This window comes from Medicago truncatula, chromosome 7 (genome assembly GCF_003473485.1).
Source record: "Medicago truncatula cultivar Jemalong A17 chromosome 7, MtrunA17r5.0-ANR, whole genome shotgun sequence".
Classification (NCBI taxonomy): domain Eukaryota; kingdom Viridiplantae; phylum Streptophyta; class Magnoliopsida; order Fabales; family Fabaceae; genus Medicago; species Medicago truncatula.
Genome location: NC_053048.1, coordinates 7,377,501 through 7,390,808, shown reverse-complemented (window position 1 = coordinate 7,390,808; position 13,308 = coordinate 7,377,501). Strand labels below are relative to the sequence as shown.

The following is a 13,308-nucleotide window of genomic DNA, read 5'->3' as shown; positions in this document are numbered from 1 at the left end:
TAATCACATTAATTAAGCTTATAAATTATATTTCCTAACAAAAATAATTGAAATATATCTCAAAAGTTCAAGATGAAGTTGAATACTAGAGGCCAAAAGTAATAGATGAAATCATCTATACAATAGTTTATCAAACAGGCGGTTAATTAAGTTACATGCCCTTAAACATGTAACAAATTATGTGGAGTAATCGATAGAATTCAATCGAACTTAAAAATCCGCATCAAATACTTTAAACTATTAAGTTTTTATACCAATGTTTTAAACATTGAACTGGCAAAACCACAGTCGAACCGTTCAATGAACCATAGACAGTGCCGGTTTACAGTTCAACCGGTTGAACTGTCTAGTTCAATTCATAAAGCATAGTTTTATACAACCAAATCCATTCAAAAGGAAACTCATACTGATTTATTTGTTAAAGGTAAAAGACTAGTATGAGCATTAAGCAAGAAAATCACTTCATTACACAGCTTTCCAAGAAGAGAGTGGTGGAGTATCAGAATTCTTCCATGTACTTATTTCATCCCCATATCTACCACCCTTAACAGCATCTGCTAAAGACTCAAGTTCTACCATTTCTTCTTGTGTTAGTTTCACAGATAGAGCACCGATGTTTTGATTCAAGTTCTCAATTTTGGTGGTTCCAGGTATTGGGCACACATCATTTCCTTGGTGATGAAGCCAGGCTAGTGCAAGCTGAGGTGGAGTACATCCCTTCTTTGTAGCCAATTCATTAACTTTGTCAAATATAGTCTGATTCTGCTGCAGGTTTTCAGTTTGAAATCGAGGCAAATGCTGCAACAAATTTACATATAAGATTATATTAAGGTATCACTGATAGACATTAAAAGACAGAATTTGAGAATTTGCAATTTCTCTGACTCATGTGATTACATTCAATATAATTGATTATGAAATATATCAGTATGAAAAGTTAATATTGTTATAGACCAAACAAAGAGGCAATTATGAGATAAGTTCCCTGATCAATGGTGTAAGTTATAGGGATTTATGATCTAAATGTGTGACCATGATTGATTTATGTGTGTCTGTATTTTTCAGCTGCATTCATTTTCTCAGTATCAGTGTTGTATCCAGTGTCTGTGTTCGTACTTCATAGGATACAAGATGTCAGGTAGTAACAAATCCTAAAATGCAGCTACAGAATATGGTATGTTAAGGAATCACATGCACGCACACTCACACATAGTGCAGTCTGATCATATAAAATTCTCTCATGCCATAATATTTGTGTTTAGTCACCATTAAGAAGATGTGATAAATATATCATGCATGAAGTAAAGGATCAAAATGCATGGACTCATGAAAAATACATCATATTTTCCTTCTATAAAACGATCCAACGTTTTTATTTATGAACCACACTACTTTTTTTCTCTTTTAATTTTTATTTTTTTTGTTATCAAATATCTCTTCGCGGTTCAGATATCAATGTTAGAACTAAGTGGTTAATTAGGGGAAGTGAAAGGATAGTAAGTACAGTGGAATTCTTGGGTCAATGGTAGGAGTTATCAACACGCATTGATCCCATGGACCCTGTTTGTATTATAAAGTTCTGAATTGTGTTCACTAGCATCAACTTACAGTGTCATCTTCTGTTCGCCTATTCCCAAACTATTTTATGGACTAAAAATGTACACCGACTATAATTTATTTTGAACTACAGTCAACTGAATATACATAAGCAAATTTGGTAATTCTGATCATGGCGAATCAGTCGGTGAACACTATTATTGTGTAATGAAGATCGCTACAGAAAATAAGTATACATAATTCCTCAAAACGACTAATATGATCATTAACAAAACGAAGAAGTAATTCACATGAATTTCTGTAAAAGCAGTCTTTCCACAAACCTTCCGGTAATCATCCTGTGGCAAGTTGTCGAGTAACTTTGTTCCTGTTGAAAAGAATCCTCGCCCAAGAGGACTATATGCAACTATTCCAATACCCAGTTCCCTAAGAAAGAAAATCATAAATCATGAAGTTAGACTTCATATCTTTGTAGCACAAACAATACCGATTAAAGGCGCGTTTGGTCTCCGACACTAAGACGACACCAACATATGTAATTACATTCAATTACTTCTATCTTCTAAAATTGTTACGGTTTCACATGCCAGTGTCGTGTCCAGTGTCTATGTAAGTGCTTCATACCAGAAAGATAAGTACTAGATAACAAAACACAATGTTTGCAAACTAAATTCCACCTGCAAGTTGGAATTATGTCTTCCTCGACATCTCTTGACCATAGTGACCACTCCAACTGCACAGCTGTTATTGGATGAACTGCATGTGCTCTTCTGATTGTTGCAGCTGAGGCCTCAGACAAACCAATGTATTTTATTTTTCCCTCTTCAACAAGTTTTTTAAGCTCTCCGATCTTACAAAGAAAACCAAGTTGAAGTCACCACACATTGTCATTTTATATTGTCATCAAGCAGTTTATTTCGTATCTTAAATTAGGAAAATATGCTACTAAACCATAAGGTATAATAAATTAGGAAAATATCACATATGCTGATGCAAAAGTTTAAGCTACCAAATCAAATCAGAGAGAATTTTACCGTGACTTCAATCGGAAGACGAGTATCAATACGATGTTGATAATAGAGATCAATACAATCAATATCAAGTCTCTTCAAGCTACCCTCACAAGCTTCTCTCACATAACCTGGATCACCACAGATCTCAAATTTTCCATCACCAGCTCTGACTCCAAACTTAGTAGCCAATTCAACCTTCTCTCTCACACCCTTCAAAGCCTATTCATAAAAAATTCACAGTCATATACAATTCCATTCATGCTCATATCACATCGTGCAACAAAAACCAAATCAAAATATAAAAATAATACAAACCCAGAAATTCTAATCAAAAGAAAAACTAAAAGGGTAAGAGAAAGTGGTAACCTTTCCAAGAAGAACTTCATTGGTGTGAGGGCCATAAATGTCAGAAGTGTCAAGAAAAGTGACACCAGATTGTATAGCATGGTGGATGAGAGAAATCATATCAGGTTCAGGTTTAGGAGGACCATAGAAAGCAGACATGCTCATGCAACCAAGTCCTTGTAAGGACACTTCCATCCCTTGTGATCCTAACTTCATTCTTCCTACTGTTGCCATTGCTCTGAGTCTGATGTAACACAGAACAAATGTCCTGTGATGTATACTATGTAAAGACAGACAAAGATAATGTTGTAATACACGCTTATAAGTTGACCTTCTATTTACCAAATTAGCATATCTTTCCTTCTTAAATTATTTTTTTAGAGGATATCTTTCCTATATTGTTATTGAAGAAATGTAATAGATAAATAAATGTTGACCTTCTATTTACTAAATTATTATATCTTTCCTATTTTATCTCTAAATTGAAGAAACATAATAAGTTATCAGACGAAAAAAAATTAATGTAATAAATAAAGGGTTAATATGTGGTTTCCTCTTAAATATTAGCTGCTTATGATTTATCTTCTCTAAAAAAAAATTATTTAAGGTGCTTTTGCCCCTTATTTTTCTACAGAGACTAAAACCAAAACGAGATATATTTGCAGGGACCAAAACCATATTTTTCCTAAATCTGCTAATCATGATTTGGTTGTTTGCTTAACACCGGAATATATTTTTACTCAAAATTGGTAGACGCTACGGACTTAATTGGATTGAGCCTTGGTATGGAAACTTACCAAGTGAAAACTTTCAAATTCAGAGAAACCCTGGAATTAAAAATGGGCAATCCTGAGCCAAATCCTTCTTTCCGAAAACAAATAAATAAAAGTTTAGAAAGTGAAAATCAAAAAAGGATAGGTGCAGAGACTCAATGGAAGCTGTTCTAACAAATGGAGTTGACAACATTTACTCTTTCAATAGAATAATCTTGATTGATCAAATCAGTCACTCCACCATAGTCTGATGGATCTTTTGAATAACTGATTAATCAGACGAGAATAAAGATAGAGTCCCATTCTACATGTCAATACCGACATCAATGAAATTTTTAGTAAGAGGAAAATCCGTCGACTTTAGAAATCGTGAGGGTTCAAGTCCCTCTATCCCCAAAAGCCCATTTAATTCGCTAATTTTTTATCCTATATCCCTTTTTTTTTTTATTTAGTTGACATAGACTCAAGTAATTTCCTAAAATTAGGGTGGTGTGTCAAGAATGGTCGGGATAGCTCAGCTGGTAGAGCAGAGGACTGAAAATCCTCGTGTCACCAGTTCAAATCTGGTTCCCGGCGATTCATTTCTATGAGTATCTATTCCCAAATTTTAATAAATTTGGGAATAGATACATAATTTATCTAGGCGTACGGAGATATACTCTTTCTAGCTAAAGAATGAATAGATGTATATTCTAGGTATAGAAAGTGAGTCTGAAAATGAATGATTCCATTTTGTTTCGATTTTTTCTGCGCTCCAAAAAGAATGTTAATATTTCAACAATATAAAAAAATTCGGTCCATTTCTTTTTATTTTCTTTGATCCTACTTTTTCTTTTTCGTAGCCGGATATCTAATTGATGTTGCTGTACATCTTACATAGTTAATGATACAGAACTTTTTCAGTTCATCCTATTGGCTCACCCTAAATTAAGTATCGTTCCATCCAATTTTAGAATCTCAATGAATCCCTATATTATTGTCTTTTTTATTTATCCATTTTGTTATTTATCCCATCCATAATAAGATATGAGTGAAACCTCTATTATTCTGTCCAATCTATAACAAAAAGAAAATGTACATACAAATATTTCTTGAATATCTGGGGTTGTCGAAGTGCTGATTACTTTCTTATTTTTATCATTTAGTGAGCATCCTGTATTTCATAAAAATTGGGGGCGATATAATCTTTACGCAAAGGCCATCCTATCCAACTTTCGGGCATTAAAATACGTTTCAGACGTGGATGATTATCATAAGAGATTCCTAACATATCATAAGATTCCCTTTCTTGAAAATCAGCACTTTTCCAAACCCAGAAAATAGAAGGAATTCTCGGATTTTGCCTTGGGACAAATACTTTTATGCATACCTCTTCGGGTTGATCTAGACTATACTCTATTCTCGTAAGATGATAGACACTAGCTAATAGTCCTCCTGGTGCTACATCATAGGCACATTGGGAACGTAGATAATTGTAACCATATACATATAAAATAACAGCAATCGAATGCCAATCCTCGGGCTTTATTTGTAAAGTCTCTATTCCTTGGTAATCAAAACCCAAAGATCTATGAACTATTCCGTGTTTGACTAGCCAAGCAGACAGATGACCCTGCATTTTTTTTACTTCTCCTGCTTTTTTTTATATAAGTTTGGTATTAGAATGAAATTTTTGAAGATTGACTTGCTTGCTATTTCTTATTGTATTTTGTACAAAAGGATCCTGTTTAATTCACTTTTTCGTTTGTCGGAGGATACTTAACTTTTTTATATTTGAAAAATGTGTCAGAGGTTATCTCTGAAATAGATGATGGTTGATAAAATAATCCTTGATTATAATTGCCGGTATGAGTACTGCGTCCAAGATGAAATTTGTGGTTCGTAGTAAAACACCTATTCTCTCGTTGATAACAAATTAGATCTTCATAGATTTCTCGAGATATTTTCTTACGAAGTTTTGTTATAGCATCTATAACGGCTTCCGGTTTAGGTGGACAGCCTGGCAAATAGACATCCACAGGAATTAGTTATCCACGCCCCGAACAGTACTATAAGAATCGGTACTGAACATCCCTCCTGTAATTGTACAGGCTCCCATAGCAATAACATATTTTGGTTCGGGCATTTGCTCATATAATCGAACTAAAGAAGGAGCCATTTTCATAGTTACGGTGCCCGCTGTTAAAATAAGGTCTGCCTGCCTAGGACTCGACCGTGGTACCAGTCCATAACGATCAAAGTCAAATCGTGATCCTATTAATGAAGCAAATTCAATGAAGCAACAACTAGTACCATAGAGAAGTGGCCATAAACTGGATAGTCTTGACCAATTTGAAAGATCATTTAATGTAGTAGAAATAACCGAATTTTTGGTTTTTTGATCAAGTAAGGGAAACTCAATGGAATTCATAACTGTCTCAATGTTTTGTTTAATTGTCTAAATATTCAAGAATTAAGACCATTCTAATGCTCCCTTCCGCCATGCATAAACTAAACCAACAATTAGGATAAGGACGAAGATGAAAGCTTCTATAAATACGGATACCCCCAATACATCAAAACTCATTGCCCATGGGTAAAGAAAGACTGTTTCAACATCAAAAACAACAAAAACTAGAGCAAACATATAATAACGGATTTGAAATTGTAACCAAGCATCGCCCATCGGTTCTATCCTAGATTCATAACTTGAAAGTTTTTCTGGCCCTTTTCTAATTGGAGCTAAAATTCCAGAAATCAGAAATGCCAAAATAGGAATAAAGATCGATATTATTAGAAATGTCCAAAAAATATCATATTCATAAAGCAAAAACATAAATGTACTCCTATGAATGTGAAAAATATACCGGATTCTTATTAATTCTTAGTCGATTTGAATTGAAATTTTCAAATTATTAGATTAATGAAAATTAATCTAAATACTAAATAGAAATGCTTTTTATTTTATTAAATTTACATTATTTCGGATCAAATTCATACTAGTACTGAGTATACTAATAGAAATATTATTCTATCCAATATTAATCTATTCAAATAGAAATTGATTCATTTTTAATAATACTAATTAACTAAAAATATAGTATATTTAAACTAGTAATATTACAAGTATGGAGTATTTAGTATTCCATATACTATTAATATAATTAATAGTATATAGTACTAAATACTATATAGTACTATATCAAATATATCGACTATTATATCTACTATTATATAAGTATCTACTATCTATAAATCTGAGTAGTATAGGTAGCAATATTAGGGCTATACGGACTCGAACCGTAGACCTTCTCGGTAAAACAGATCAAACTATTATTATCAAAATGATTTGAATTGTTTTAAAAACCCAACGTGCATTTTTTTTTGCATTGGGCTTTTTCATTAACTGATAGAAATATCAATTAGTCTACCATCTTTTTTCTTTACACAAAGAAAAAGGAAATGATTCCCTGTGCTCTGATTTATTTTTTTTTAGATTTTAATCTAAGAGCACTACCAAAGTTTTTCAAAGAAGAAGGTTATCCTGACGTAGGTCTGCTTTTGGCCTGGATCAACTAAAGTTAAATGGACTCTCTATCAACCCACTTAAATAAAAATATCAAATAGGAAATAAACTTCATACACCTTAAAGTTCATAAGATAGGAAGAAAAGAGAATTTTTTGAGGTCCCTAGACTCATTTGCCTAGCATTGAATAGATTAAGTATTCACCTTATCAATATCTCAAATCCATTATGGATTTTATTTGACGTCTAAATCCTTTGTCAGGCTATTGTTCTCTTATTTTATTCCTGGAGTAAGACATGGATTTCTCAATAAGATCAACTCTTTTAATTACATGATGGACTCCTATGAAAAAAAAACATTGGCGCGTGTGTAAACGAGGTGCTCTACCAACTGAGCTATAGCCCTTGTGCTTTTGATACATATTTTATTCGATAAATAAATTCTTGTCAAGATTAATATTACATGATCGAATCTCTTTGATTGATAGTGCGTTGGTATTGTTTATAAGTAATATAACATTTATAATCCATTGATCTGATAGATGGGTACTTTTTTTATTTAGGATGATAAACGACCTACTTAACTCAGTGGTTAGAGTATTGCTTTCATACGGCAGGAGTCATTGGTTCAAATCCAATAGTAGGTAAGGTATAGATAGAACGTATTAGATACCATTGATTCCGGTATCTAATAAGTTTTTCTACTCATCTTTTTTTATTGTAATTTTCTATCTTTTTCTATTTTTAATTATTTTGCTGAACCAACTTGTTACGAGATCCTATTGATAGCCTCTACTCGTGTCCTAGCTCGTCGGAGAGCTAGATTTGCCTCAATTTTTTGTCTTTTCCCTTCAGCCTTATTCAAGTTAGCTTCTGCTATTTTTAGAGTTTGTTGTGCTTCTTGTGGATCAATGTCAATACTCTTTTCCGCATCATTTACTAAAATAGTGATCTCATTATTTCCTATTCTAGCAAAACCGCCCATCAGAGCCATCGTTACCCATTGTCGGTTGTTATTGTTAAGGCGTATTTTCAAAATACCTATATCTAAAGCTGTGGCAATAGGCGCATGATTTTTTAATACCCCAATTTGTCCACTATTAGTAGATAAAATAATTTCCTTCACTTCTGAATCCCAAACAGTTCGATTGGGGGTCAGTACACAAAGATTTAAAGTCATTTCTTGAATTTGTTCTCCATTTACAAGTTCGCAGCCTTCGCAGTAGCTTCATCGATATTACCCACCAAATAAAAGGCTTGTTCAGGAAGACTATCTAATTCTCCAGAAAGAATCAATTTAAACCCTCTAATTGTTTCTGCTAGACCAACATATTTCCCTGGGGAACCTGTAAATACTTCTGCTACGAAAAAAGGTTGGGATAAGAAACGTTCAATTTTTCGTGCTCTTGCTACGGTTAAACGATCCTCTTCGGATAATTCGTCCAACCCAAGAATAGCTATAATGTCCTGAAGTTCTTTGTAACGTTGTAACGTTTGTTTAACCCTTTGCGCAGTTTCATAATGTTCTTCACCAACGATCCGAGGTTGGAGCATGGTTGACGTTGAATCTAAAGGATCGACTGCTGGATAGATACCTTTGGAAGCTAATCTCTTGATAGTACAGTAGTAGCATCCAAATGTGCAAATGTCGTGGCAGGAGCAGGATCGGTCAAATCGTCTGCAGGTACATAAACTGCTTGAATAGAAGTTATAGACCTTCTTTGGTAGAAGTAATTCGTTCTTGTAAAGTACCCATTTCAGTACCCAGGGTGGGTTGATAACCCACAGCGGAAGGCATTCGGCCCAATAGGGCAGATACTTCGGATCCGGCTTGGACAAAACGGAAGATATTGTCGATAAATAGAAGGACGTCCTGTTCATTGACATCTCGGAAATATTCTGCCATAGTTAGGGCAGTTAAACCAACTCTCATACGAGCTCCGGGCGGTTCATTCATTTGCCCGTAGACTAGAGCTACTTTTGATTCCGCAATATTTTTTTCATTAATTACTCCGGATTCTTTCATTTCCATATAAAGATCATTTCCCTCACGAGTACGCTCACCTACTCCGCCAAATACGGATACACCTCCATGAGCTTTGGCAATGTTATTGATCAATTCCATAATCAGTACTGTTTTACCTACCCCAGCTCCACCGAAAAGTCCTATTTTTCCGCCACGGCGATAAGGAGCTAAAAGATCTACAACTTTAATTCCTGTTTCAAAATGGATAATTTTGTATCTAACTGTATAAAGGCAGGCGCGGATCTATGAATAGGAGAGGTTGTCCCAGTATCTACAGGACTAAATTATCAATAGGCTCTCCAAGCACGTTGAAAATTCGACCTAGGGTTGCTCCGCCGACTGGAACACTTAGGGGAGCTCCCGTGTTAATCACAACCATTCCTCTCTTTAGACCATCTGTAGCACTCATAGCTACAGCTCTAACTCTATTATTTCCTAATAATTGCTGTACTTCACAAGTTACGTTAATTTCTTGGCCAACAGTATCTCGACCTTGAACTATCAGAGCGTTGTAAATATTAGGCATCTTCCCTGGTGGAAAAACTACATCGAGTACCGGACCAATTATTTGCGTGATACGTCCTATATTTTTTTTTTCAAGTCCAGAAACCTCAGTATCCGAAGTGGTAGGAGTTAGTCTCATATTAAAATAGATCGTTTTTTTTTTTGAAAAAAAAAAAAATTGAAATCAAGAAAAAAATGTTTGATAACAAAGCAAGTTGATCAGTTAATTTAATTAATATTAAATATTAATTAATATTTAATAAGAAATGTAAGTTATAATCGATTTTCTTGGTACCACCCAACAATTCAATTTCAATGAATGAATTTTCAAAGTCAACCAGTCATTATGAAAATTATAATTGGATCAAATCTTTTGAAAGTCTTTCATCTGTTTATCATTATAGATTATAAACAATACTATGTATATTATCTATGAAATTCGAACCTGAACTTTGTTTACGATTCAGTTTTTCTATCTCATTTTTTATTTCCTCAGCATACATAGGATTTATACTATGCCAATTTTTTTACCTATTTTTCTTTTCGTGGGCGAATTCTGCCCATTTTTCATCTAGGATTTACATATACAATATATCACTGTCAAGGTCAAGAGTAAATTTTTTATTATTGAGAATAAAAAAAAATATATAGAGGCTCGAAATTTGAAAAAAAAAGGGGATTGGGTTGCGCCATACATATGAAAGAGTATAGAATAATGATGTATTTGCCAAATCAAATATCATGGTTAAATTAAATAACGAACCATTCGGATTAATTGATAATATTAGTTGATCGATCATTTGTGAAAGGTTTTATTAACTCCTAAGTTATGTCGAGTAGACCTTGTTGTTGCTAGAATTCTTAATTCATGAGTTGTAAGGGGGATTTATGTCACCACAAACAGAAACTAAAGCAACGGTTGGGTTCAAAGCTGGTGTTAAAGATTATCGATTGACTTATTATACTCCTGACTATGAAACAAAGATACTGATATCTTGGCAGCATTCCGAGTAAGTCCTCAACCTGGAGTTCCGGCTGAAGAAGCAGGTGCAGCGGTAGCTGCCGAATCTTCCACTGGGACATGGACAACCGTGTGGACCGATGGACTTACCAGTCTTGATCGTTATAAAGGACGCTGCTACCACATCGAACCTGTTGCTGGAGAAGAGAGTCAATTTATTGCTTATGTAGCTTATCCCTTAGACCTTTTTGAAGAAGGTTCTGTTACTAACATGTTTACCTCCATTGTAGGTAATGTATTTGGGTTCAAGGCCTTGCGTGCTCTACGTCTGGAAGATTTGCGAATCCCGTTGCTTATGTTAAAACTTTCCAAGGTCCTCCTCACGGAATCCAAGTTGAGAGAGATAAATTGAACAAATATGGACGTCCCTATTGGGATGTACTATTAAACCTAAATTGGGTTTATCCGCTAAAAATTACGGTAGAGCAGTTTATGAATGTCTACGTGGTGGACTTGATTTTACCAAAGATGATGAAATGTGAACTCCCAACCATTTATGCGTTGGAGAGACCGTTTCTTATTTTGTGCCGAAGCTATTTATAAAGCACAGGCCGAAACTGGTGAAATCAAAGGACATTATTTGAATGCTACTGCGGGCACCTGTGAAGACATGATGAAAAGAGCTGTATTTGCTAGAGAATTGGGCGTGCCTATCGTAATGCATGACTACTTAACCGGTGGATTCACTGCAATACTACTTGGCTCACTATTGCCGCGATAATGGTCTACTTCTTCATATCCACCGTGCAATGCATGCAGTTATTGATAGACAGAAAAATCATGGTATGCACTTTCGTGTATTAGCTAAAGCGTTACGTATGTCAGGTGGAGATCATATTCACGCTGGTACTGTAGTAGGTAAACTGGAAGGAGAAAGGGATATTACTTTAGGTTTTGTTGATTTACTACGTGATGATTTTGTTGAAAAAGATAGAAGTCGCGGTATTTTTTTCACTCAGGATTGGGTTTCTTTACCTGGTGTTCTGCCTGTTGCTTCAGGTGGTATTCATGTTTGGCATATGCCTGCTCTGACCGAGATATTTGGAGATGATTCTGTACTTCAATTCGGTGGAGGAACTTTAGGACACCTTGGGGAAATGCACCTGGTGCCGTAGCGAATCGAGTAGCTCTGGAAGCATGTGTACAAGCTCGTAATGAAGGACGTGATCTTGCTCGTGAGGGTAATGAAATTATCCGTGAAGCTACCAAATGGAGTCCTGAATTAGCTGCTGCTTGTGAAGTCTGGAAGGAGATCAAATTTGAACTCCCAGCAATGGATACTATTTAATCCAGTAATTATCATTCGTTCTATTAATTTCAATTAAACTCGGCCCAATCTTTTACTAAAAGGATTGAGCCGAATAAAATACACAATACAAAAATACTTCTTGTATCTAGAATGAATCCTATGGATCTTTCCGATTGGTATATTTTTTCTATTTCATTTCTATTTTTTGATTTGGAATAGATATAGTCTAATTAATAATTATAGCATTCTAATTGAATATCATAATATAATAGAATGAATGAATTAAATAGAAATAAGTTAGATTAAAAAAAAAAAATTAGAATAGAAATATTTTTATATTTGTTTTCTCTATTGTATTTTTTTTTTTTTCAACATTGACAACAGTGTATCAAACAAATATAATACGATCGTGAATAAAAGGATGGATTGACTCATGTTACATAGATTTATTTTTACTTCGTCAAATACAAATAATGGATTGTTGTATTTAGTTTGTATCAAACAAGAAGTTTTTTCATTGTAATTTAATGTAATATGCAACCTTTTTTTAATATGAAAGAATTCTATCTTTTTTTTATTTCGATTGGATATACACATCCTTCTATTTTTTTTTTTTTTTTTTTTTTTTTTTAGGGTTGCTAACTCAATGGTAGAGTACTCGGCTTTTAAGTGCGACTCCATTTTTTACACATTTCTATGAACTAATTGGTTCATCCATACCATCGGTAGGGTTTGTAAGACCACGACTGATCCAGAAAGGAATGAATGGAAAAGCAGCATGTCGTATCAATGGTGAATTCTAAAATTTTTATTGGACCCGGCCCAAATTTTCGTTTGAATTGTTGGCTCGGAACAAATGAATTCAGTTGGGTTTAATTAATAAAAGGATAGAGCTTAGATGCTCCAATTATAGGGAAACAAAAGCAACGAGCTTTCATTTTTTATTTGAATGATTACCACATCTAATTATACGTTAAAAAAGGATTAGTGCTTGCTGTGGAAAAAGTTTTTCCAACGAATGGATTAAGGATTTTTGTTATGAGTCCTAATTATTAGCTATTCTCCATTATGTTATGGGGTAGCAATAAATGTGTAGAAGAAAGAGTATATTGATAAAGATATTTTTTTCCAAAATCAAAAGAGCGATTGGTCCAAAAATAAAGGATTTCTAACGAGCTTGTTGTCCTAGAACAATTAGATGGAACAAGCGAGCGGAGATAGTCCATTAATGGGTTTTAACTTGTTTTCTAGGTATCTATTCATATATTTGTTTTTTTTTTTCAATTCTAATATATATATAGAATACCTTGTTTTG

The 13,308-nt window shown here is 34.1% G+C and overlaps 1 protein-coding gene, 1 non-coding gene and 4 pseudogenes across 2 annotated transcripts; 3 read left to right on the top strand and 3 right to left on the bottom strand.

The window, feature by feature from the left end:
- Positions 1–199: 199 nt before the first annotated feature.
- Positions 200–3,248, bottom strand: LOC11431456 (probable aldo-keto reductase 2). Its single transcript, XM_003621651.3, has 5 exons — positions 2,937–3,248; positions 2,592–2,789; positions 2,235–2,407; positions 1,881–1,983; positions 200–798 (listed from the first exon to the last, which is right to left on the bottom strand). The coding sequence occupies exons 1-5, from the start codon at positions 3,147–3,149 to the stop codon at positions 466–468; spliced, it is 1,020 nt and encodes a 339-aa protein (XP_003621699.2). The 5' UTR covers positions 3,150–3,248; the 3' UTR covers positions 200–465.
- Positions 3,249–4,191: 943 nt separating this feature from the next.
- Positions 4,192–4,264, top strand: TRNAF-GAA (transfer RNA phenylalanine (anticodon GAA)). Its single transcript has one exon. It is a non-coding gene; the product is annotated as a tRNA-Phe (tRNA).
- Positions 4,265–4,828: 564 nt separating this feature from the next.
- Positions 4,829–6,234, bottom strand: LOC120577107 (NAD(P)H-quinone oxidoreductase subunit K, chloroplastic-like; annotated as a pseudogene).
- Positions 6,235–7,470: 1,236 nt separating this feature from the next.
- Positions 7,471–9,888, bottom strand: LOC120577106 (ATP synthase subunit beta, chloroplastic-like; annotated as a pseudogene).
- Positions 9,889–10,439: 551 nt separating this feature from the next.
- Positions 10,440–12,109, top strand: LOC120577101 (ribulose bisphosphate carboxylase large chain-like; annotated as a pseudogene).
- A 500-nt stretch (positions 12,110–12,609) lies between these two features.
- The window catches only part of LOC120577100 (maturase K-like), a 2,522-nt pseudogene continuing 1,823 nt past the window's right edge, over positions 12,610–13,308 (top strand).